This window comes from Grammomys surdaster, unplaced genomic scaffold (assembly GCF_004785775.1).
Source record: "Grammomys surdaster isolate TR1022 unplaced genomic scaffold, NIH_TR_1.0 66, whole genome shotgun sequence".
NCBI lineage: Eukaryota > Metazoa > Chordata > Mammalia > Rodentia > Muridae > Grammomys > Grammomys surdaster.
In genome coordinates, this window is record NW_021604568.1 from 4,561,107 (window position 1) to 4,587,406 (window position 26,300).

Consider the following 26,300-nt stretch of genomic DNA (forward strand, 5'->3'; position numbering starts at 1 on the left):
CTGGCAGCTGATCCTTTCTGATTTCCACACTAGCACTCCACATAGAAATAAATAAAAGTAAAGACTTTAAAACAAACGGGAGTTACAACTCTCACTGCTATTCTACATGGCTCTTCTAGTGATGTTTAGATCTGGATCTTGATTTGTTCTCGGTAAAACTAACATCTCCTAACAAGTGGCTAGTGGAGTGAACTCTAACATGGGACACTCAATTAAATTCTGGCTCTGTTACAGAAATGCTGTGTGACTTAGACAATTAGCTAATATTTTTGAGCTTTGGTTTCCAGATTAAAGGATAGGAATAGTAATCTTTGTAGGTACCTACAGGTACTTCATAGGTGCAAAAAGACTAAATTTTATTTATTTATTTATTTATTTATTTATTTATTTATTTATTTTGGTTTTTCGAGACAGGGTTTCTCTGTGTAGCCCTGGCTGTCCTGGAACTCACTCTGTAGACCAGTCTGGCCTCGAACTCAGAAATCCTCCTGCCTCTACCTCCCAAGTGCTGGGATTAAAGGCGTGTGCAACCACTGCCCAGCTTTTAAAATTATTTTTAAGACAGGGTTTCTCTACATAGTCCTGGCTGTCCTAGAGTTCACTATGTAGACTAGGCTGGCCTGGAACTCACAGAGATTCACCTGCCTCTGCCTCCTTAGTGCAGAGATTAAAGGCACGTACCACCATACCCTGCAAGAATTAAATTTTAAACTCCATGTAAAGTACTTCTGACAATGCCTGGTACATGTATAGAGCATATGCTAGCCCACAGTATCCCATAAGATTCTTCTGTTCCAATAACATTAATAATTTGATAGCTATTAAGTTCTTACATTATAAGCTGGTCTTGTTTGTTGCTAGATGGTAAGAAAAAGAATTATGACATTTGTCCTTGCTGAACTGAGTCCCTGGGAGGATTCGGGATAACTGGGTAAGCAAAGAAAGAGTTCAGCTCTGTGCTGGGCCCTAAGGGGTTTAGGGGAACAGAAAAAGGTTGACTGGAAACCTATGGGGCAGTAGACAGGTGGAAAAGATTTTGAAAGCTAGGCTGAGAAACTGACTCTATCCATAACAGGAAGAAGGGGTAGGGTTTAGCTGCATCTTACTCTTTCAGGACAGAGACAGATGGATTGTTTTGTTTGTTTGTTTGTTTGAATCCATGAGTAGCTGAGGTGACAAGGGCTAAAGGCAGTGAGACCAGGAAGTCACCAGAAAGCCCAATATCCATGCAGGCTTCCTTCTGCTTACAGAGGGATGTCAGTATGCTTATGGAGGGGTAGGGAGGATGGACAGGAGCAGAGAAGAGACTCACCACAGTAGTGAGCCTATAGCTGGACCGATTACCATTACATCAGGCAGTCCCTGAGCCACCAGCCTCTTCCAGGCAGGACCATGGGGTGAACAGCTGGTAGACCCCAGCTTTAGCCAGAAGCCCTGACAGATGAGGGCAGGGCCAGTGATGGGAAGAGGTAGTCTGGTCACGCTCTGGCTTGGCATGCACTACAGACTGGTTTCCAAATGGTTAGTTAAACACATTGCCCCTTAATTTTTAAACCTATGCATATCTTGAAGTTAAATCAATCCATATGCTTACCGTTCATCACAGAAACCACCACTATTGCCCCCTTGGGCCAGCCCCATGGCCCATCTAACCTGGTAAATTGTGTCTGGCCTAGGCTCTCAGGGACGCACAATGGGAGGGTTATGTCCCTTCACGCTGATTTTTGAAGGCTGGTGTAGGAAATGGCATTGTACCTAGGAAACAGCTAGAAGCCAATCATCCTGGAAAGCACAAGAACTATTTTGAAATTTTGAAATGTTTTTATTTTTAACCTGGAGTTTACTGTCTACAGAGAAAATGATAGTTTGGGGAATTTTTGTGGCTGCTGGTTGGAATCGGACAGTAGGCAGCATGGCCTGAAGCATAAGTGAAGAGCCGACTTCATGTGCTGAGACTTCTCCTGAGTCTCTTACCCCCAACTAGCAAGCACCTCCCCCACACCCTGGCTTGGGCTCATCTTCTTAGATTATAGAATTCAGATTTTTAAAAAAGATTTGTTTATTTTTTTATTTATATGAGTACACTGCAGCTGTCTTCAGACCCACACTAGAAGAGGGCATCAGATCTTCAGATTACAGATGGTTGTGAGCCACCATGTGGTTGCTGAGAATTGAACTCAGGACCTCTGGCAGAGCAGTCAGTACTCTTAACCACTGAGCCATCTCTCCAGCCCCAAGAATTCAGAAATTTTAATTTACCAACACCAAGGAGAGACCTAGGGGTTTGTATTTTAGCCAATGCTCCAGGGGATTCTGATGTATGGAGTTCCAGGGCCATCATTTGAGGACACCCTTCTGCAAGATTTCTAAAAGGGTCTTCATTCTCAGAGCTTAAGGATAACTTCCAGCTAAGTGTGCCTACAGTCCATGCCCCCAGGAGGCAGAGGCAGGAAGAGACAAGCCTGAGCTACACATATATTGAGTTTAAGATGTGAGCCTGGGGCCAGGTATGGTGTGGCATATGCCTTTAATACCATCCCTTGAGAGGTTGAGGTAGTGAGTTCCAGGACAGCTAGGGCTACACTGGGAAACCCTGTCTTGAAAAAGCAAAAGGAAAAAAAAAAAGACACGAGCCTAGACTATTTGAGTACCACCATTCTTTGTCTCAATATATGGATATGTATGTATGTATGTATGTATGTATGTATGTATACATGTATGTATATATATGTATGTGTATACATCTGTGTATGTATGTTATATACATGTATATATGTATTATGCATGTATATGTATGTGCATATGTATACGCACAATCTAAGAGCTCTTGACATCATGAAAGGGAAGGTCTTTCATAACCTAGAACCTGTGTTCTAGCTGTGTCCTGTTCTAGCTGGAAAAGAAAGACCTGTTCTCAGCTATAAAGAATGGCCTGACTCACTTCACTGGTATTCTCATTGTTCAAACTAAAACCCACTGACCAAGCCTGGGCAACACCTCTAAACTATACAAAGGGCAAGAGAGCCTACAAAGGGAGAGTGTGCATAGAGTGCCTCATAGCGGCCATTGGGGAGGCCAGGGGCAGAATATCCTGGGGTCCTTGTGTAAGGAGAACGTAAATCTCAGCCTCCGATCTATATGAAGGGGCTACTCAGTTCCATTAGGTTCTCTGGAGAAAGCACCCCCTCAGGAGAGGTAGCAGCTTCCTGGGTGATCCATGACATCTCTCTTGAGGATCTGCTAAGAAAAGTCCCCGGCTGGCTCACCTCAGGGGTGAGCTGGGGCTACTTGCCCAACATGGGCACTGCTCAAAGAGTGGAGATGAAGCAGTCATCTGCATTTGTTGGAAAAGCTATCCTTTGCTGAAGCAAATATAGTTTTGCTTTTTAGAATGATCCAGCTTATAGCCAGGCAGCTTGAAGTCACTGGCAGAGGCCCCGCCCCTCTTATTGGTTATCTGGCTCAGTGAGCATTCAGCTTAGCTAGTCTGAAACACTCCCCATCCTACTTTACAAATAGAAACCTGGGAATTAAGTACCTTCTGTAGACTCCGGAGTGGAGCAGTCTACACTGGCTTATATATGTACATAGGGTGCGTGTGTCAATATTGACAGTTTACTAGTAAGTCTCTTTGAGAAAAGCAGCGATATGACCAGGCTTGGGGGCAGCCTGCTGTTCCTTGAGGAAACAATTCCAAAGTTGGGAGGACAGTTGGCTCCCAGCCAGTGAGCAAGGTTCCCATAAGGACACTCTTGGAGATCCAGTCTCTACAGATCCTCAGTAGCTGCCTCCAACAGATACCATTGCTCCCACGTTCTGGGGAGGAATGGGGAGTTTCAGGGGAGTTTCTTAACTTTTGTTTCTAAGAACAGACTACCAGATACAGGACCCAGAAGCTTGTGAGTCAGTGCTTATGGAAGTCTCTCTGGCAGCAGTAGAACTGAGTAGTTGATGGTATGGATCCTGCAATTCATCTACTTGAATTCAAATCTCTGATTTGCCATATGTGGATAGATGGCCTATGACCATCTGCAAGATGGGTACCTAGGGGGATGGAGCAAACGAAATGTTTGAAGTACTTAGAACGATGCCTCTCACACAGGAAAGATTCAGTTCACAGTGCTTTCTATCACTAGAGACTCGTCTGGGGAAGCATCTCTCTTGGCAATCCTGACCAGCCTAATCCTTCCAAGGTGAGCTGTCTGAGGTCATCTCAATGCTAATAGGACTGCTTCTTGTTTCCACCTGAGGGGAAGTTTTCGCACACCATTTATTACCATATAATATAATGCAATATAGTATCATACATAACATAACATAATGTGATGGGTAGGCTAACTTGGAAACCCTGAGGCAGACCGTGGATGGATGGATAGATAGATGAATAGATACATTTGTACTAAGTATACATACATTATATCATTCTATTGATTTGTAAAAAGTTCCCGGTCTGCCTGGCTGTAATGAGATTTTTGAACTTTGCGTGGCGATCAATGAGAGGAATATTATTGGCCTAGAGAATTGATATACCTGCTCTCAGTGGCTTGTTCTGCTCCCAGGCCAACCCGGCCCCCCAGGTGTACGATTCCAGCAGACACTTAACCTTTTTTACAGTGTCATCAGGCTAAAAGGAATCTAATAGTGACACAGGACTTGTGCTCAGCACTCTGCCACTATTGCTTTCCTGTCACAAATAATTTATAGCCTTCTATTTCCATCCCTGAGCCCTGCACCCCGGCCCTACCTCCCACTTTCCCCCAGCTCCCAGGAATCGATAAACTCACACAGCCATAGTGGGACTTCAGGGTGCAAGGAGATGGACAGATGGACACAGAGAGAGAAAGGGGCAGAGAAAGACAGAGATGAAGAGACGGAGAAGAAAAACAGAGGAAACAATGGGAGAAGGAGAAGAAGGAGGCAGAAGGGTCAGTAGGAGTCTGAGCTCCCAGTGGAAGACTGAGCTATCTCTCTGCCAATTTAAGTGGCTTGCTTGGATACTCACAGGGACCTTTGTCTGTCTCATAGAGCCCCCTGAGGCTGCTCTGAGCTTCACAGTGGGAGGAAGTGGAGGTCTCCTGGGAATTTAACCAAAGAGGAAGTGACCTTACCACCTGCTTCATCCTCCTTTGCTCTAAAGCCCTCCCAATACACCTGCCACCACCCAAATTGAATCCTCTGTGGTCCTTCCCAAAGCATGCAGGTAGATCTTGGTCCAGTCCCCAGTCTGTCTTCCCGGAACTTTGTGACTGCAACCTCCATGACCCCGGCTGCTGTTCTTCCGTATCCTCTCCGTTTCTTCCCAGGTGGTACCTTCATTGATCCAGCTGGGGCATACCGAGAAGGGAGGCCTCCTGCCTGTACCTGGCTCAGCCCTTAAATTGAAAGCAGCTGGGCATAGAGGTCACCCACAGGGATAATAACACAAGTGTGAACATCGTTTTTACAGCTAGCATTCACCGAGCCAAACATCATACTAATCACTTTACATGAATTATCCTTCTTAATCCTCACCAAGGCCATAGATAGGGAGGTACACAGTAGCACTATCTCATTTTACAGATAAAGGAACGAGAAATGTCCAAGGATATCCCAGGAAACAGAGCTGGGATCCTGGCTCAGGTGACTAAGCCTGTAACTTCATCCCAAATCCCCTCACTAGACCAGGCGTGGTTGTCATACTTAAACTGCTATCACCAGCACCTGGGAGGCAAGGAGGCTCAACTTTAAGGAATCTCTGGGTTACATAGGTGAGGCCCTATTTCAAAATAACAAAGAAAACCAGAACAAATCAGGGGATGAAGAGATAGCTCAATGGTTAAGAGCATTGAATGCTTGTGTAAAGAACCCAGATTTGCTTCCTAGCACTCACATGGAGGCTCACAGCTGTATGGAACTCCAGTTCCAGGGTATCCAGTGTTCTCTTCTGTCCTTCATGGATGCCATCCATGCACAAAATACACATACTCATATGCAGGCAGATACACGCACACATGAAATAAAACAAATCTTAAAAAAAAAAAAACAAAAACAACCCACCTGGATTCCCTTAGCTGTACAAAGCACCCTGGGGAAACACTAAGATCCCAGTAGTCCCTGTGTTGGGAGCTGGGTGAGCTCTCACTGATATGGAGGAGGAAAGAGCATCCTGTGTAGGAAAGCCTGCTTGGATAGGGAGGGGGAGTCTCCCACGTTGGGGTGAGCACAGGCTGTAGGAGGGATATAGATAACCATAGGGCTTTCACGATCCTGATCCTTAAATTCCCTATGATCAGCTTCGGGACCTGGCAGGTGACCACTGCCTGGGGTCATGGATGGACACCAAAAGCCTTAATAACTCATAGCAGACACTCGGCCCAACTTCTCTCCCATGCAGCACCAAGCTGCTGTCAGGGCATAGCGATTTTCCATCACTAGCTGCCTCAGCTAAATCTGTATCAGTGCCTCAGGGGTCAGAGGCTCTGGTAATAAAGACAGGAACTCCACAGCCAGTCCAGTTATCTGTCCCCAGCTCTGGAAATCCTTAGACCAGAACCTGTCAGCCTTTAAGCAGAGCCACTGTAGGTCCACCAGACCCTGGGAGCTTGTGTAGGAAGAGCTGCTTGGCATCCTTCTAGTCTTTCTTGAAGATGAGGCCATATTGCTCTCAGCTGCTGTGGTCTTTCCGCCTCCTCCTGACTCTGAGGCTGCAAAGCTGTAAAGGCTGCTTTCTGAAGGTCCCCCCCCCCATTATTCTTCCCTGCTCTGCATCATCCACAGTCTCCCTGGCAACCTCACTCTCCTCTCTGGTACTCTTTCCTGCCCTGAACCATCCTTCCTACATCTGTGGTTGCTGGGCCACCCTCTGACTTCCACACCACAGTCATCTTTTAGGACCCTGGCCCCTCTTCCCTGTGCCTTTCCTGCTAGGGTCCTGTTCTAGCTGCCTGGCTCAGACACTTCTCAAAGTCACTAATGGTCACCCTGATCCCCAAATATATACCTCTTCTCATTCTCAGTCCCCTGCACTTTTTGATGTCACCATTGGCACTGTAGATTAAACCCTTGTTTTGTTTTGTTTTATTTTGTTTTTTCGAGACAGGGTTTCTCTGTGTAGTCCTGGCTATCCTGGAACTCACTCTGTAGACCAGGCTAGCCTCGAACTCAGAAATCCACCTGCCTCTGCCTCCCAAGTGCTGGGATTAAAGGTGTGCACCACCACTGCCCGACCTTGTAGATTAGATCTTAACATATCTTCTTCAGTCCACTTAGGTTAGGCCACCCTGATCTACACTGGTTCCATGGCCCTTTACTAATAACTCCTTCCTGATGGGCCAGCTACACCTGGACTTGCCCCGCCCTCACACCCAGAGCCAACATCACACTTTCTTCCTTGCATCCCTATCCTCCAGAACTACATGTACCACCAATCCTCCAGTGACACAGGAGTGTTTTAGGGCCAGGGCTGACTTCGGTTAGTTACCAAATCCTGGCTATTCTTTCTTGCTTCTCTGCCTTCACACCCTTGAAGATACTATGCTTTTGTGAGGTCCGGTTGTTATCACCTTATGCCTACCCATTACCTTCCTGGGATCAATCACTTTGGCTATGTCTCCTCTAATTTGAGCATTGCTCATGGCTTCAGACCTCTGAGGACTGATTCTTCCATGATGAGGGAAGATCTCAAAGTAGCAGAAGACACAAGTTTCAGGGATTGAATTGGGATGCCGCCGCTCTAAGCGGTTGTGTGGTCCTTGTCTGCTCTGGTTTTCAATCTGCAAAATAAAGATGATAGCATTTACTTTGGATTCACAACTTTGGAAGTTGTGAGAATTAACAGAATATGAGTTATATAGATTATATATAACAGTGATGTGCAATATTTTAGTGAGTGGAAATTAGCTGTTTGTACCACCTGATGTAACCTCTCAGCTCTACTCCTCTGCCTCCTGAGCACACCTCCACTACTTCTGGCTGTGGGTCTAGGCCCCATCTTGTGTTCCCCCTTGGCTTCCCCACTAATCTTCCACCCCCTCCAGCACTGGTGTATAATGCACCCTCTCGATTATCATGTCCGTCTTAGAATCATGTTAACTTTTTTTCCCGAGACCTTGGAGATGCTGTGTGCCTGTGAGCCCTTTATTCTTAAGTTAAAAAAAGAAAGCACAAAGACACAAAGTGATCCATGTGAAGCCATGTGGCTCCTTAATGACAGGAACCAGCACTGTCCCTGTTGTACAGCCTGGTATACTTTCTAATGCCTTCTGTGCCCCTCAACCCCTGTATCCAGCTCAGCTCTGCTTGGGGTCAATGCTGGGCTCTATCTCAGTCACTTCTTCCCCCAGTTCTCCGCCTTCAAGGGTGGGCTCTTCCTCTGATAAAGAGCTGCTTCATTGCCCTAGGATACCTGGCATTCTTTAAATATAAATCCCCTCCCAACTTTCTGGCATTGGAAGAATATGTCTGTATAAGTGCCTACTTATGTGCCTATAAGCGATCAGTAAAAGCTAACGCTGAGAGACTCACAGCTTGCAACCTGCCTGGATGGGAGATGAGAACTTAGAGTCCTGTTGGGAAGAGCAATACTGAGTTGGACAAGGTGGGAGGATTGGGTTTGTAGAGAAATGCATTCCCCAGGCCCTGGGCTTGGTCTCTCGTGTTAGGGAGCTCTATGATTTTCTGGACTCTTGCAAGGCAGGTTTATTCCTCCGGGGAAGGTTTGATTTGTTCCTCTATTTCCCGGGGGTGTACAAGGATGCTCCTTAACTAGTCCTGTAAAGAAGTTCTGACTCACGTAAGACCCGTAGGAAAGAAAAGGAAGCTGTAAGCCAGTCAGATGAGAAGAAGCTTGTGTGGGGCCTGATGCCTGGCAAAGGGACAGGTGCTGTTTGTTGTGGGGCCACCTGTGGCCCAGTCCCTGCCTTTCTGTCTTCTCTCCTTCCTGCAATACTGGAGGAAGCTCCTTCCCTGGGCTCTGGAGGATCGTGGTATGGTTCTGCTTGGAAAGCTGGCTAAGATGACCTCCAGATCCAGAGGTTCCTGGTACTAGGTGGTAAATATGTGACTGAGGAAGGAAGGTGGACCACTAATTTGGGTTCTTCCTCTTAGCCCCATGCTCCTAGAAATAAGACTCAGACTCAAAACACATTTACAAAGACCCTGGCCATATAGCCAGGCTCGATATAGTCTTCTCTGACTAGATCATAACTTAAAATATCCCATTCATTTTAACCTACAGTCTGCCATTACCTATGCTCAGGTGCCATGGGTCTGTCTAGTCACATCTTCCCTGAGTTCTTTCTGCCTCCCAGATGTCCCACCTTCTATTCTACCCTTACCTATAGGCCATAGGTTTTTAAATTGACAGATGATGCATCTGTACAATGTACAAGATATTCTTTCTGCACTCACCCCTCAGAAATGAGAAAGACACTGTTCTCCACTCGGTTGTGCCCTAATCCTTGCTTCCCAAACTCAAGCTGCAGTTCAGTTTGACACTCAGGGCTCAGGGCACCAGAGAGTGCAGACCTCCCCTGCCCAGAGCTGTGATAAGTGGATCGTGAATCGCAGAGCAGACAGGAGGGAAGCCTTACATTTTACAGCAGTGGGTGACGTTGGGGGGTCAGGGGCAGGTGAGTTAGGACAGGGGCTGTGCTGGGCAGGAGAAGCCTGGGCCTGGCATGTGGCATGTGACCTGTGACAATGTTGTGGTGCTTTGCAGGATCATCCGGACCAAAGTTCAGCAGCCTTTCCATCCAACGCCGGATGGGGCAGGGACAGGAGTGACTGCCCCTGGCCACACCATCGGTAAGAGGGCTCAGGGCAGAGGGAAATCAACTTAGAAAATGCCAGAAAACACAGCCCAGCCCTGGGAACCGTCTAAGCCAGAGAGATCCAGGGCTGTCCGCTGTCCCAGCTCACTCCTTTCCCTCCTAGGGCCTCTCTGGTGATAGGAGTTCAGTGCCTCCCACAGGTCCTCTTCAGTCTGTGTCCCCCCTTCCCTTTTTTCACCTCCCCTTTCTTGCCCTCCCCTCCTGCCCCCAGCCACTTGTCTTTGAGCTTTCCGTTAGCCTCTATTTGATTCAGTCTCCTTCAGTATCCTTCCTTAATTCCCATGCTCTTCCATGTTTTCTTTTTTATTTAACCTTAAAAAAAAATATCTCTGGGGGAGTGGGTGGAGAGAGGGCTCAGCAGTTAAGAGCATGTATTGGTCTTACAGAGGACCTAAGTTTGATTGCCAGGACCTACATCAGGCAAGATGCATAACCACCTGTAACTCCAGTTCCGGAGGATCTGATACTGCTCTGACCTATTCAGGAATGTGCACACACATGCACATGTACACACGCATGCACATATATACATACATTTTAAAAGTAGATCTTTTAAAAACAGTTGTTGGGGGGATGGAACCCATAACCTTATGCATGGTAGGCAAACACTTTTCCAAATGTCCAGCCTTTGATCTTTCTCTTTTCCCATCTCTCCCTTCTTTCTCAGTCCTCTCCCCTCCCCTCATGAGTATGGCTATGGACCTGTCTGTCTGTCTCTCTCCATCCTACCTTCTGGCCTCTTTTCTTTTGGCCTGTTTCCTCTTATCTCTTTGTCTCTGTCTCATGTGCTCTGTTGCTCTTTGCCTCTTTGAACCTCTGAGCCCTCCACGGTATCTCAGAGATACAGCCCAGGCCTGCCAGAATTCTGCAGTCTTCACTCTAGTATACATACACACACACACACACACAGAGAGAGAGAGAGAGAGAGAGAGAGAGAGAGAGAGAGAGAGAGAGAGAGAGAGAGAGAGAGAAGAGGGAGAAAGGGAGAGGGACACGCACGCACACACGCACGCACGCACACTCTGACATCTCCTTGGTCTCCTTCCCTCTTGACCAGCGGGAGATAGAATTGGCTGGTCCAGCACTGCTGGAGTCATGCATGTTTCCCCAGATCCTGGATTAGTGTGCTGGAGGGAGGGTTGTACTCAGATAGACCTGACCTCATCATAGTATAGTGAATGGGTTCACTAGTCACTTCCCCAAGAGGGAATAGGAACCTCTCCAGTGATTTGAAGACCAGTAGCAACTGGGAGAGAGAGCTGTTTCCAGAGAACACTGAGAGCAACTTGTGTCTTCCCAAGTCTAGGAGACAGATCTTAGGAAGCCCTAGATGCTAAATCAGGACTGGTAAAGACTCCACCCAGGAGACTGAGAAGCGTGCTGGGGTTTTTTTCAAAGGATTTGCTCAACCTGTGGATTAGGTGGGATTGGAAGAGTGTGGCTCCAGAGAGCACAGTTGGATCTGTGCTATCCAGAAGGTCACTGAATTGCTTTCTAGACTGATAATCTTGGCAGTCTCTGGGCCTATACTACATCCATCTGAAGGGGGGTTGGGGGGGGCTTGAGGGACCAGTAAACGCCATAGATGGCAGAGGAGGCCTGGGTCGACCGGTCACCACTTTCCTCAGGCTGGGCTGACAGCCTGCAATGTCTGTCTGTGGGAGTGATTCCTCCCTCAAGCCTCAGAGGAAGTTAAGCGGATATGGGTTCCTTGTCCTTCCTTCTGCCCTCTGTGCCTGTCTGTCCCTGCCTGGGGCTTCAATCTCAACTGCTGTCCTGATAGTGTCTCCTCCTTCTTCCGTCCAGTTCCCAGCACAGCCTCCCCTCCTGTTTCCAGCGCCTCTAACGACCCAGTGGGATCCTACTCCATCAATGGGATCCTGGGGATTCCTCGCTCCAACGGTGAGAAGAGGAAACGCGAGGAAGGTAGGAGGGGGATGAGCTCTGGCTCCCCCTTTGCATGTTTTGTCCTTGGACTCTGAGCTCCGGTTTCTGCGGGCCTCGCAGCTGCTCTGCTGTGAGATCAGTTTTAGCATGGGAGCCTAGGTACCCCCACTGCCCTGCTGGCTCCGAGAGAGGGGGAGGGATGCTGCTGGTGGAGCCACCAGCTTCACCATCTGCTCAGCCCCGATGGTCTCACCTTCTGCTGGGACTCACCCCAGCTGTCCCTGTGGGATGCCAGGAGGAGTGGCATCAACTGTTTACCTTGAGAAGGTTGTAGAGGTTGAGGAGACAGCTGGTATCTGACCCAGGGATGAAAGGCCAGCCTACTTTGGCCTCACTTGATCTTTGTTAGAAGGTAGCAGCTGATACAGACATGGGACAGTCCTGAAGTCCTTTCTCTGTAATACATGGACACGGCTCCCACTGAAGTCTCTTGGGGAAGCTGGTTGTGGGGCCTCGCCATGCTATTCATCATGAGAGTGGGCACCATTCTGACTCCCACTTCTTCTCCCTCTCCCTGGGCCCTCAAGGGACAGCCAGTACCTTGGGTAGCATAGATCCAGGAATGAGGAATTAAGAGGGGGACACAGGATGAAAGAAAATTAGAGGAGAGACTGGTAGGTGTACGCATGGGACAAAGTGCTTTTCAGAAGCTCCGGCTCTAGTGGTGTATTGTGACCAGCCAGTTTTCTTCTGGTGTTTGAGGCCTGAGCATCCAGATGGACAGACACCAGTACCTCAGGCCTACTTCCAGCTCCAGGTCTCTTAGGATCTCAGCTAAGAAAGTAGTAACTTCTGGTCTCTGCAGGGTGTATAGGATTCTAAAGACAGTCTCCATAAAATAGAACCTAACAAAGATGAACGTTAAGGGAGTACAGACCATATGTTCCATTAGCTCAAGGTAGTCATAGTTCTGCCTATTGTCTCTGCACCTGAACCGGGCGGTGTCTCCTTTTCCCCCTTCAGAAATGTTATGGTTGGTCAGTAGGTTCTGTGGTCATACCAAGCATAGACAAGCTCTTCTTGAGGAACAGCATCAGATACAAAGCTGACATTCCTCAAGCTGCAGTCTGGATTCTCCAGACCCAGGCAGAGGGAAGACAGCATATGAGCCCTGGCCTCCAGCAGAAGGGACAGAGTGCAGGAGAGACCTAGTCCTGGCAAGACAGTGATGACCTGGCACTGGCCTCCTGCCAGAAGCCCTAATGGTCTCGTTTCACAGGGAAACAGCTTGTCTGGCTCTATTTCTCCTTCTTCCAAAATATCCAAACCCATTTGGCTGCCACGGCCTTTGCCACTCACTAAATTTCATTGTGGTTGTTTTGGCGGCAGCCCCTGATGGGCAGGGGGAGGCTACCAGAGAAGCCCTAAGCCCCAGTTCTCCCTGGAGCTTCTGACATGTAGGCCTCAGCCAAGCTCCCTGGCACCCTGAGTACCTTGGTAGAGTCTGCCTCAAACCCTAAGGGTTTCTCTTTAGCCACCTGCCTTGTTGAGAGTATGAGGTGTCCAGGGGAACCGGAAGGCCACAGGAACGCTTCTGTGCTCTCCCTCATTGGACTGAGGCTAACGTTCTGTGTGCCTTCTGTTGCCTGAGCCTTCATGGGTGGTGAAGGGAGGCTGGGGATACCCAGGGCTGAGCCAGCCAGTGAGGTCAGGAACAGGATGTTCACCCCTCTTATTGCTTACTTACACCCATTGTTTTTAGTCAGTTCAACTCAATGACCCTCTCTGCCTATCAGGAGAATAGCTTGGTACAGAAGGTCCCCGAGGCAAATGAGATATGATTCTTATCCTTAGAAAGTTTATACTCTAGGATATATGTTAAACATTGTATCCAGGGAGTAGAAAGCCCATCGGGTATGGTATAGTGGAGATCTGGCCGTCCCTTTATAGGGGGAAAGAGGCAGGGAGAAAGCTCACTGCCAGGAAAGGCTGCTCTTTGAGGAAGGCCCTGGGTGACAGCTGAGAAGGCTGTTAAGGACAGTGCTATCCTGAAGTTCTGTCTGACACACCAAACCTATGAACAGCAAGGGCAGGGTGGCCTTAGCAAGGATGTGCTGAGTGGGCAGAAAGGATCACTGAGAAGCAAGCCCAAGTAGACAGAGTCATGGGAAGTGGCAAGACTATGCTATCTATTGCAAGAGGGTGGGCTCTTCTGTATCCCTAAGTGAATCTGGGCAGGAAGAGATAGAAGCAGGGTTGGCTTGGGGCCTCCATCAGTGTGGAAGCACAGGAGGCAGCTAGAGTCTTCAGGTGAGGGATAGTGAGGGCCTCAGAAACTCATCTGCTAGGCCTAACCAGGTTACAGGAAGCATCGGGAACTCCGCCATTTCCCCGCTGGGGGTTTTCTTGTCCTGTCTCTACTTTTATTTATTTATTTATTTTTAAACTCATCCTTTCCTTGGACGCTGGGACTGGGAGGGATGCCAGCTTTCCCCAGCCACCATCCCATTCTTGACCCATGGAACCCAGGTGGGAAGGGACAGGAGACCTCACAGGGAGAGCTGGAGGACTCTTCCCTTCCCCCACTCCAGAGGCCTCCAAGCAGCAGGGCCCGGTTTGCATTAGGGAAGAGCTCAAATGATTAAGGATGGGGAGATAATTATGTGTCAAGATGATGTAGCCCAACTCTGCAGTCAGGCCAAGGTAGCAAAGCAGCTGGCAGGCCAGTCCCTTGTCATTGCTGCAGGAGGCGCCTCGGGCACAGCCTGTACAGACACCCAGGTGTGTCCTTCAAGTCTCGGGCCAGGACTTTTGGGTACAGTGGAGATTGACCTAAAGACCTATAGGGTGTTGGGATGAGGCCAGGGATGTATATCTAGGCCCTAGGCCCTCGAGGGACTAGGGGATCGAGTACGTTTTCTCTGGGATAGTCCTAAATGTACCAGCCATGTTGGCTCTCCGTTGACCTCAAGTGTGATGACTTCTCCCTAGAAGTGTCTTGAGGCGAGCTGGATGCCCCTCTGTCCTTCCACCTCATACTGTGGCCCATTTTGTAGCTCCAGCCATATCACGGCGACGGGCACTGGCAAGGGCTATGACTACAGTGTGTGGCAGGCATTAGTGAAGGGCTTCTCAACAATAATGGCTGGTATTCACACTGGCAACACCCAGAACGTTGCTGGCGTTGGCCCTCAGAATGTGGAGAGTGCCACCCTGTATCAGTGATATTCACATCCACAGGGGCTACTCATCAAGGGCCAGTCGGTTTTGACTCAAGGTTGGGTTGGGATTCCCAACCCCTGGCCTGTGGGAGTGTGCAAAACCCCAGACTTTACTTGGAGAAATATGGCACTCAAGAAGGTTGGAACCTCCTCCTAGGGGTCCAGGACCCCAATCAGAAAGACCAGGGAGGGATAAAGAATTTATGTATGAGGCACCTGGGACACAGGCTGTCTCTCAGCCCAAGGAGGAGAAATCCTCACCAATACCCTGGAAACCTTCATTTCCAACCTACAGTTATGGGCAGGTATATGAAAGCTTGATTCTTTGGGAATCTAAGAAACACAATTCCATGAACGTTATACACCATGGCTCCTGTGGCTGGAAAACAGAGTGGGACCCACCGATCTAATCAGACTGAGAAACGAAAGTGAGGCTGGAGATGCTTAAGTGATTGCCTAGCAGGCATAAGGTCCTAGGTTTGATCCCCAGCCTGGAAAGAAACAACAAAACCCGACCACAGAAACCCCATATCTTCTTACCTTCCCCCCGCCTGCCACTCTCAGCCACAGTCTAATGCATTGCTGACCACTGGCAGTGGTGGTAAACACAGAGAAGTTTTATAACTTGTCCAAAAATCCAAGTAAAGTCATATGGTGAGAGTCTGCTGATCTGTGGGAGGGAGGGATGTTGGTATTCCTGAGCCTGCAGGGGGCGTGGTCTTGCATTCATTCAGTAGGTGCTGTCCTTTCTGCTTTGGATGACGCTGTCGCTGGAAAACACTGGTTATTTCTTTAGTTAGCGTCCTCCTAGAAGTTCCTAAGAGCTCAGGTTGTGCTTGGAGTACATAAGGGGACTGAGTTACAGCACCTGTTTAGGGCCCCTGTACTGAGAAAAAAGAAAGCTCACCAAGGCCAAAGTCTCACTCAGCCCTGGCTTAACTGTGTACACTGGCTTTGAATCCTAGAGCTACTCAGCTGAGTGACCTTGGGGAAGTCATTTTATTACCTCATCTACCCTGTCAAATGTAGTGATAACAACCCTTACTTCTTATGGAGAGCATTCTAGAACATCGTGTGTCTAGAGCAGAGGTTCTCAACCTGTGGGTCATGACCTTTTAGGCAGGGCTCAAACAACCCTTTCACAGGGGTCACCTAAGACCTTTGGAAGACACAGATTTTTTTTTTCATTCATTATAACTCATATCAGTACCAAAGCTAGTTATGGAGTAGCAACAAAAATTAGTTTCTGGTTGGGAGTCATCACCACATGAAGAACTGTATTAAAGAGTCTCGGCATTAGGAAGGTGGAGAACCACTGGCCTAGAGTGTTAAGCCAGTTCCATCCTAGAAGACAGATTACTGTATATCTAGGTAAAAGAAAAAAAAGTCTCCTTGGCAGGTGAAGATTTCACAAGGAAATTAAGTTGTTAGAGAATGAAGTCTATTTGGGCCTAGACCCCCTAACCGCACTGGGACACCTTGTAACTCTGGAATAAGCTAATCTAGAAGGGATGGGTAGCTGGCCTCACCTGTACAATTGAGACAACCTTTATCTACCTGTTCACTTGTTGCTCTGTGGCTATCCAGTGGGCCATTGTCACTTTTTTCTAAAAGCGCCAACCAGAGTTTTCTATGCATGTAAAATATAAAAGTCCCCTTCTTTTTCTATTATAAGGCCTTGACTTCCTCTGTCTTCCTGTGCACATTTCTGCTTCTACATGCAAGTTTATATGCCTTGGAGAATATATGCTTGGTCTCTGGAATATATATATATATATTTCTGAGCTATATATTATTTTCTATTGTTTACTCAAGTGTATGTGTGTGTAATATCGCCCTGAGAGCTTGGGAGCGAGGGGGTATGGAATGTCAAGTGCTGAGAACGCATGCGTGTCCTAGGTAATGTAAATGTTTGGGCGGGGTACTGTATGGCTGTGCACCTGCTGACACCAGTAACTGGGGCGAGTCCTGAGCCAGACCTAGACATGTTGAGTCTTCATGCTCCTAACCAATGGGCCTGTGTATAGTTTAGCCCCAAGAGCCCACGGGTATCAACCTACATCTGTTGGCAAGTCAGTAGGCTGTCCTCAGCCTAGGAGGGAGTGGCTGGGCCCCAAGACTAGGGAGACTGAGGCAGAAGAATTTCCCATTCAGGCTGTATGTGATTTGTAGCTCAGAACTTTTGTATCTCTTTGAAGAGGGGCCTGGTCTCCCTGTTTGGGGGTCTGGCCCCCGATCTACCTGCTTGTCCTCCGGGATGACTCAGTGTTTGTCTGTCTCTCATTTACTCCAGTCGGGGTTTACACTGATCCTGCCCACATTAGAGGAGGTGGAGGTTTACATCTGGTCTGGACTTTAAGAGGTATGAGGGCTAGAGGGAACACGGTGTGGGGGTCAAGGGGAATAGCTCGGGGGGGTTGGCGAGAGAACATCAGAGAATGGGCTGAGGGTAGACAGCCAACTGGAGGCAAAATCACAGGCTTTCAGCGGGAGCCCTAGAAGCTAGCAGTCTCTGCGCCTGGATCACTTCCGCCATGGGCCACCGCAGAGGTTTGGGGCTGAGGCCTGGTGGCCCAGAGGGTCAGCCGCTCAGTGGATGGGGGCAGTTTTTCTAGCCCTTGGAAAAACAAAGAGTAGATCGGGTAGTAAAACAAAAGCAAAGGAGACCTGGAAGCACCTGACAGCCCTAATTCATCACGGCCCAAGTTTTTTCCTGTGTTCCCATTATATTTGTTTGTAAAAGTGGAAATCAATTTTGAAGGTAATTTTCTGGAAAGAATGGAAGGGAGGTGGGAGGGCCGGATAAGGCAGAGATGGTAAAAGGAAAAATTTAGGCCAGGCACAGCCCAGGGGCAGCTCTTGGCAAGGTGAAAGAAAATTGCATATTCAATCTCCATCCATGAATCTCCCTCACTGCTACCCGCCTCCTGCTTGAAAACAATGAAGGCTTTTTCCCAGCGCTGGGCAGGGCCTCGGTATCAGCCTCACTTTAACTTCAGGGTCATTAATTCCCTGATTATTGAAGGAGAAGAGAGGGTTGCAGCATCGTCAATTCCAAAGGCACCCCCCATGTGATCAGACACTGGCTGGGGGGGGGGCGGCAGGGTGAGGTGAGGTGCTTAGGAAGGGGGTGGAGAGAGAGGAAATGGGGGAGCCACCTGGACTGGGGGGCAGGAAGCCGGGAGGGTAGAAGAGGCAGTCATTACTGCATACCTCTGTTGTGTTGTTATTGCAAATTAAAAGTAGCATGTTCCACTCCACAGCTATCTTTGGGGAGGGAGGGGCGCTGAGGGAGGTGGGGGATCTTATCATTGCTTCTTCAGCAGACCAGCGGTGGTGTCACCGTGTGAGGTGACATTTGAATTTACAATTCCGCTGAGAAAAGCCATTAATTCACAAATTAACATTTCTCCCTCTCCCTCTCTCTTTAACACTCTCTCCCTCTCTCACACGGATGTGCAAGCAATTGAAAAGACAAAGGAAATAGCCTTAAGGAAGAGACTTTACGGCTAGTCTGTCTGTGCTGAGATTGCTCCCCCTGCTTCCAGATAGATAAACCAATTACCTGAGCAGCTCGGCTCCTGGCCGCCCGTGATCGCCTCCTTTTGTAGGCTGCCTCCATGGCTGGCTTACACTCGTGTATCTCATTAATGGAAACCAGGCGTGCCCTGGTCACCGAGCTCTTCCCAGCTGTCCTTTGGAGGAACCGTGGGAAGACAACCGGTGGTAGAGGAGACAGGCAAGGGGAATTCTGGAGAAGCGGAGAAGCTGTCCTGGCCCTGGATCTCTGGGTACAGCTGGCTATGGCAGCAGGTTAGGGGTGCATGTGCAAGTGCACACTGTTGGAAAGGCAGGCTTGCTCTGACCTGGGAGGAGTGTGGGCTGGCATTGAGAGACAGAGACTGTAAACTGAGTCTGACTCCTGAAGAGGCCTTTGGTCTCCGTGCAAGGGACTGGTGGACTCAGGAGGGGATCTGAGCTCGTCCCCCAGTGGGAAGGCCACAAGGTAGTTTTGCTGACTACATGCTATTTCAGTGGGACAGGATACAGCCTGAAGGAGCTGGGGGAAGTGCTGAGAAGCGACAGAAGACACAATAAGTTGGCATATGTTGGGCCAACAAAGTGAGATTGTACTGATTCCTTAACATAAGTCTAGCGCCTGGGTACAATTGTGCCCACCCGGTGCCTACACATATACAAGCATGCACACACACACACACACACACACACACACACGGGAAAGGAATAAAAGTGAGAGAGAACTAGAAAGGAGGACGCTATCTGATTTGTTTCTTAGAGAATACAGTAGTTCTATCTTACCCACAGGGAAGTCACTCCAAGATCCCTGGTGGACACTTGAAATCACAGAGAGCTCTATATGCCCAATTCTATCTATACGTGCTTTGTTTTTCCCCATGCATACAGACAAAAGTTTAATGTATAGATTAGACACAGTAAGAGATGAACAACAATACTAAAATAGAACGATCATTGTGATAGATTAGGACTCTGAGAGTTAATCTAATAACCGAGGCAGTTACTCAGTGACCAACAGGCGCGTCACGGATACACTGAACACAGGAATGATTCACATACAGGGTGGGGCCGAGCAGACAGCTCAGGATTTTATCTCATTACTCAGAAAGATACACAATCGAAAACCTGTGAATTGTTTATTTCTGGAATTTTTCCACTTAACATTTTTTAGATTTGAAGATAACTGAAGCCAGCCAGAGAAAGCAAACCCTGGAATGAAGAGAAACTGAGACTCTTGGTGGACTACACTGGGGTTTGATGGCTTCATATGTGCTGTGTACTACCTGTGACATGTCACAGACTCTGATTCAGTGCAACAGGTCCCTTGGAAGTCCAGAAAACATGGAGACTCCTGTCTAGGCAAATACTGGGGTTTGATGCATTAATAAGACTCAATTTACACTCATCTCTAGCAAGGACTCAAACCTTGGCTACTATCCAGTTCAAGAAAGAGTTCAGTTCGAAGGTTACTAAGACTCCAGAGAGAGAAACTCATTTATGCACACTCACTCTTGGTTCTGATTTTACCTTCTTGGTAGCCAAGGAAATGGGACTGGCCATACCTACAGTAGGTTCTTTTCTATCTTAGTTAGATCACATATTTTAACTGGACTCTCTAGATAACGTTGGCCATGAGCCTGTGACTCTTCAGAAGCAAACTTAGGTTGTGTGGATGTTCTGCTAAGCCTTTGCACGGGGGCTCTGTGCAGAAGTGGTGTTTATCTGTGGGGAGGTACCAAGTTTAGCCATGGCTGTGAGGGACTGACAGGTGCAGATTTGTAGAGGTAAAACGCTAGAGATGAAAGCCAAATTGTTAGGGTTGTTCCCCAGCTAGTTCATGCTGTTATGGCTCAAGATGGAGCTGCTTAAAGTATTCTGAGGTTTACCACAACAGACGCATTTTCTATCCCTTGACAGATAGTCGGAACAGAGAGGTCAGCTACCCCAGGAGAAAAGACACTGGTGTGCTGCACAGGGCACTGCTGTGTCTCTGCTCCTGAGCACTTAGTGTAGGCTACACACTCTCTGCAAAGGCCAACGGGCTCTCCTCGCCTTCCCAGGGTTTTAGCCCTCATGTGAGAACTCATCACATTAGAATGACTTCTCTTCCTCATCTTCCCCTAGGCAACTGGCCTCCAGCCCTGTATCTTGATCTGGTTACCCCTCCCTACTCCCAGCAAGGGCATCAAGCAAGAAATCCATTGCCCCAGCTCTGCCGTATTTCCCCATCCCACCCCTCGAGCAGACTCTGAACATAGGAAGGAGTAGCCAGGCTCAGAGCTTGTCCTGGGCTCTGCTGCTTGTGGGCTCACCTTCCTGGGTGCCTCATTTTCTGGAGGCCACTGGACAATGGGGAAGGTCAGGCAGCTGGCATGTTGAGAGACTCAGGATGCCTGCAGCCTCCTAGACTAGTGAGACCAGGGAGCAACTCTTCCCCATCCTGCCTTCCTCAGAACCCTGGTGGTTTTGGAGCTGTCTGGGACCCTCATTTTCTGACCCACAGTGGTAGAAAGGCTAGACAGGCTGGGAGAGGGTGGGGCCTGGCGCAGGAGCTAGGAGTCAGTCATGAGCCTCAGAGCCTAGTTACAGCAGAGCCAGTAATTCAAACCATCCTGACCCTTCAATGAACCCAAACCTGCTGACCTTGACAGCACCAGACAAGAGGCCTTGCAAACCTCAACCTGCTGCAGGCCAACCTTCTTTCCCTCCCTTCCTAGCAGCCCTGTGGCCTGGCTTCCAGGTGGCTCCTCATTTGACCATCTTTATGAAATGTCAGCGTACCCTCCCTCCCTCCCCGAAGCAGGCCAGCTTCAAAGGACCCTTTGTGCTCGTCCCCACTAGAGATAGGGCGTGGACATTCCCTGGAGCCTGTGGAGGACCCCTGGCTGTGGCTTTCTCCCATGACTGAATGAGCAGAAGGTGTACCCCTTCCCTTCTGCTCAGTCTATGTGTGTGTGTATGTGCGTGTATGTGTATTTGTATGTTTGTGTGTATGTGTGTGTATGTGTATACACCCATGCATGCATGTGTTTGGGTGCATAGAGGGGCAGGGAAGGTAATAGAGACAGAGAGGATGGGGGAGGAAAGAGAATCCAGAGGAAAGCAACCCCAGGAACCTGCATTAAAGGAAATGCAGTTTATGAAGTTTACACTTTCCTCCTCTGGAGAGCTGGATTCCATCCAACAGCCTCTTCAAGTCTGCCAAGCAGGTCCAGAGGACGAAAGCGTGGGCAGGAGAATGAGTGAAGCAGCGACAGAGGGAGAAATGCTCACACACACACATACATGTGAGCATACACACACACACATGAGCATACACACGAGCACACACAACGAGCACATACACACACAAGCACACACAAGAGCACATGCATACATAAGCACACACAGGAGCACACACACACATAGCACACACTGGAGCACACACACTCATGAGCACACACATACACACACACACAGACACACACGTGACTACAGGCTGAGAGAGCCTGAGAAGCTGGGACAGAGAGATGCAGAAGGTGGACTTGGGAAGAGTGGCTCCAGGCATCCTCTTTCCTTCTCTCTCCATCCTGCCTGCCGTCTCCATCCCCCCACATCCCCCTGCCCCCAGTGTGGGCAGCCTGAACACTTGGCTGTGTGGGTACAGGGAGGCATGGCTGTGTGGTAACTGAATCAGACATTATGGACCACCTGCAACGGCCAGGAAGGCATACTGTGGGTGGTCTTGGGCAGTGGGAATGACGACTTGCCCACAAAAGGGACCAGAATGTGGTACCGCTAGGGTCCTTGAAATTTGCCTCTTCTGATGCTGGCTAATGCCCACGTGGGTTCCCTGAGGACTGAGAACAGCTAGTGTAGTTTCAGGGAAGATGCTTTGAGACCTTTGTCTTTTCTCTGAGAATTCAAAGGAAATAAATGACTAACAAGGAGGAGGCCGTGAGAGATCTCAGAGCAACTTAAGTTAAGAGTATCTATCTGCCTTTCCAGACCTGTCTATGCACGGCACAGGACTCGTGCTCATGGGTACTAGGAATAGGGGAGTGGGCCAGAGCCCATAGCTTTGTTTTTTTTTTTAATAATAGTTTTTGTTTTTATTAGCAAATGCTAGTTACAGATAACAATGGGCTTCATTATGGCATCTCATACATGTATGTTTTTATTATATTCATGCCATAATATTTTCTTATCCTTCTTCTACTAATCTGCTCTTCCCAACCAGCTCCTGTCCTCTTCTACTGTAATGGTGAGCGTTTTTGTGGTGTGTGTGTGTGTGTGTGTGTGTGTGTGTATGTGTCCTACTGAGTTTAAGCAGGACCCTTAACTTTTGAGAACAGGGACTATGGGGAGAAAGTGGCTGAGAGGAAGAATGCCTTTACTCAGACCTGCAGATGAGACGTCAGCTCACACACACACACACACACACATGCACACATACATGCACACACATACATTATCACATACACACATGCATACACATGCATAGGCACACATGCTTGCACACACATATACACACACATGCATGCATGCACATGCATACACACTTGTGAATGCACACACGTGTACACACACACACATGCACACACACACACACACACACATCCTGAGTCTGTGTTCAAGTTCTGCCAGAAGCTGGGACAGAGGAGAATGACAGACAGATAGGGTTCACAAAGACACAGAAGGGAGAGGAGAGGAGAGGAGAGGGGAGGGAGGAGAGAGAGGGAAGGTGGGCTGATTGTGGAGGGTACCAGAGCATCCAGGATATGCCAGGCCCAGAATGAGGCAGAAACTGTCTGGGGATGGCCTTGGTCCTTGCTGTCCGCTGCTCTTTCCTCTGCCCTCCCCCGTCAGCCCTCCCCTCTTCCCTCCACACATCTTTATTGGTTCTGGTAATAGCCTTGATTTGCATGTCAGGCAAAGCCTTGCTACACACACAAAAAGAAAACCCCAACCGTGGCGGTGTGGCAGTGTCAGCTCTCGCTGTTGTTCGACAGTGTAAAATTAAATTAATAAAGCCCCCAACACAGGAAAACATAACAGGAAATTAATGGCCTTTACTGTCGCTCTGATGCAGTCATTTGCAACCCTGCTTTCCGCACCAAAGACTTCATAAATGCAAGCAGTTTCTCTAAACAAGCATACTTAGGGCGGCCTGGTATGTAATTTTTCGCCTTGCTTGTGTCCTTAGAGCTAACAAAGCCCCCTTCCCTCTTAGCTTCAGAGAGGTTTCTAACTGGTTGTGGCCCAACTGCAGCCCACTGCGGGTTGTTCCAGACAGAAGGCCCCAGCCCCTTCCGTAGGGGTAGAAGGATTGCTAGGGTTCCGACTGAGGAAAAGCTCACTCCGTGAGCTCCTCTTCCCCACTGGCTCTGAGGGTAAGCCTACAAGACTGCACACCTAAGGCTCCTTCCTCTGGTGGATCTGTCTGCTCTCTCATCACCTGCTTTCCCTGTTCTTTCTTCTGTTTCTGGCTTCCGTCGTCCTCTCCTCTATCTCTATTCACCAGGCATCTCCAACTTCTTCACACAGGTGGCAAACTTTGGGGCTGCCTCTGCCATAGCAATGGGTAGCCTATGGGCTTTCCTGGGGTAGAAAACTCAAAGAAAGCTCACAGCTCAAAATGGGCAAAGAAGCTGTGTTAATAAAGTGTTCTGGGGGCTCCAGGCTTCTTCTGTTCTTAAAGGTTGGATGTTAACCAGGAGGGTCCTAAATGACCATTTATACTATCCCTCTGTTCTCAGGCAGATGTCAGACCTGAGAAGGTAGGGTATTGAAAACACAGGTTTCTTCTTTGAGCTTTGTGCCGGTGTGGCCTCTGGTGCCCACCAGGCTGGGCTAAGGATATATTAGGAAGGTGCAGCTCCACAGGGCACATGGTGGGTACTCATTAAGAATGGTTATACACTCAAGAGGGGTTCGGGGAGATGGAAAAAGGATGAGTGGGCAGTGGGGCTTGCCCCAGGGACACCTCCCATGTGGATGGAGGCCAGGGACTGGGAGACCAACAAGGAAGAATTCCAGATTCTTGAGGGGTCATTGCTCTTCCCTGCCTTTACCATAGAGCCTGCCCCCGCCCCGCCCCGTGCCGCTCTGCTCGCTGGGCCACAGCCCGTGCATGGACACGAGAGTCGCTGAACAGCGCCTCTGTTTGCAGCTATGCTTTTCTCTGCTTTGAGGACAGGCATAGGACAGGAGTCCATGCCATGCCCTACTGGTAGGACGTTTAGATGTTTACCTTATCTCCACAATCTTAGGTTCTTCTTTGCTAAAATATTTAGAGTTCATGACGTTTACTAGTAGAGTAGAGGATGGTGATAAAAAAGACCTCCATTTCATCTCTTTTTTCATTCTTCCCTCCCTCCCCCTTCCTCCTTCCCCCTTCCTTCTTCCCTTTTTCCCTCCGTCACTTCACCCTATTTACTGAGCTCTCAGCAAACTCTAGGCTGAACCCCGGGTGGATTTCAGCTTTCCTCACGATTAAATTCCTACCCTTGCAGGAGTTCCCTCACCATTCCAGCCACCTATCTCTGAATTCATGAACACTGAGTCCCAGAGACAGTCCAGCCAAGGCCAGGTACTTAATGTGGAACCACTGGCCCTCTGGAGACTCCACACCCATAACGTCGCCTAAGATTACTTTCGATTTTTTAGCAGGCGTGTCCGACTCAAGCTCATATTAAGCTCATGGTCAACGAAAACCTCAAGTTCTTTTTTACATCAATTGCTACCCAGCCAGGTCCACCCTTTCTGTACTCTCGTAATTGATTTTTTTTTAACCTAAACATAGGGCGTTCCATTTATCCCTGTTGCTTTCCCATCTCGTTGGTTCAGGTTCTTAACTCTACCTGATGAAAGTCATAAGGATGTCTTCTCTGACGTCATCCCAGTAGTCTTACAGGCTGTTTTTCCCCTCCTCTTCCTCCTCCTTCTCCTCTCCCTCCTCTTTCTTCTGCTCCTCTCTCCTCTTTGTGTTGTTATTTTCCTTTCAAATAAAAAGAATCATGGGGCAAAAAAGTGATGACCTCCTCCTGGTCGTAGTACACAAGTGCTTTAGGTACCATTGACCTCAACGGTCATCAACAATTAGAGCTCTGAAAGAGAAGGGTGTGTCTTTGTCAAATGTTAACATTCACTGTATTCACGTGATTTTCTTAACAAATCAGGTAAGGAAGAAATATCCGTTTAAGCACTGGCTACTGCCGTGTAAAGAGTGCACGACCGCTGTACAAAGGTGACCAGAGCAGCTCTTGACCTCAGAGGGCTTAGCATCTCACTGAGAGGCAGATGTGCCTCCCATCACACAGGCAGAACATGACTGATCCTGTAATCACTCCAGGAAAGCTATGAAGAATGTTTTAAAAGATAAAACAAAACAGAGTTGTGTCTTCCAGCCAGAGCAATTGGGCAAGCCATCATAGTGGGGTGAGCATTTAATCTAAGTATCAATATCAAGTTTAATGTGCCACAGCTGACTCTCGGTGAGTGCATTCAGGTCCCAGGGTATCAGTTTCTTCTCTAGTCCCTGCACTATGCTGGTGTGATAATTTCTTTCAGAAAATATCCAAAGCCTGAGGCTGTTGAATGCATTTCAAAGTCTTCTGAAACCCCACATTCCAGACTCAAGGACTCAGCAATGGCTGATTTAGGATCCTGGGTTCCTCTCACAGGGACCTGAAAAAGTTAGCTTGTGGGAGACAGACAGCTCAGAGCTACTGACTCGGCCTTCCCTGGGGATTGTCTCCTTTCCCTACAAGACAAAGGCAAGTTAGGAGTTTACTCTGCCTTTCCTCTCTCCCTTCTCCTCTCCTCTCCTCTCCTCTCCTCTCCTCTCCTCTCCTCTCCTCTCCTC

At 48.5% G+C, this 26,300-nt stretch overlaps 1 protein-coding gene across 10 annotated transcripts in view; it reads left to right on the forward strand.

Moving 5' to 3' along the window:
• Pax2 (paired box 2) overlaps nucleotides 1-26,300 on the forward strand; it is a 92,939-nt gene that overhangs the window by 33,239 nt on the left and 33,400 nt on the right. For 7 of the 10 annotated variants that reach the window (XM_028773605.1, XM_028773612.1, XM_028773640.1 and 4 more), the window contains 2 exons: nucleotides 9,698-9,783; nucleotides 11,616-11,735. In XM_028773605.1, the coding sequence (XP_028629438.1) occupies nucleotides 9,698-9,783; nucleotides 11,616-11,735 (206 nt within the window). Of the gene's footprint in view, nucleotides 1-9,697; nucleotides 9,784-11,615; nucleotides 11,736-17,210; nucleotides 17,280-26,300 lie in introns of all 10 variants that reach the window. The other 3 variants (XM_028773596.1, XM_028773622.1, XM_028773614.1) reach the window with 1 other exon arrangement.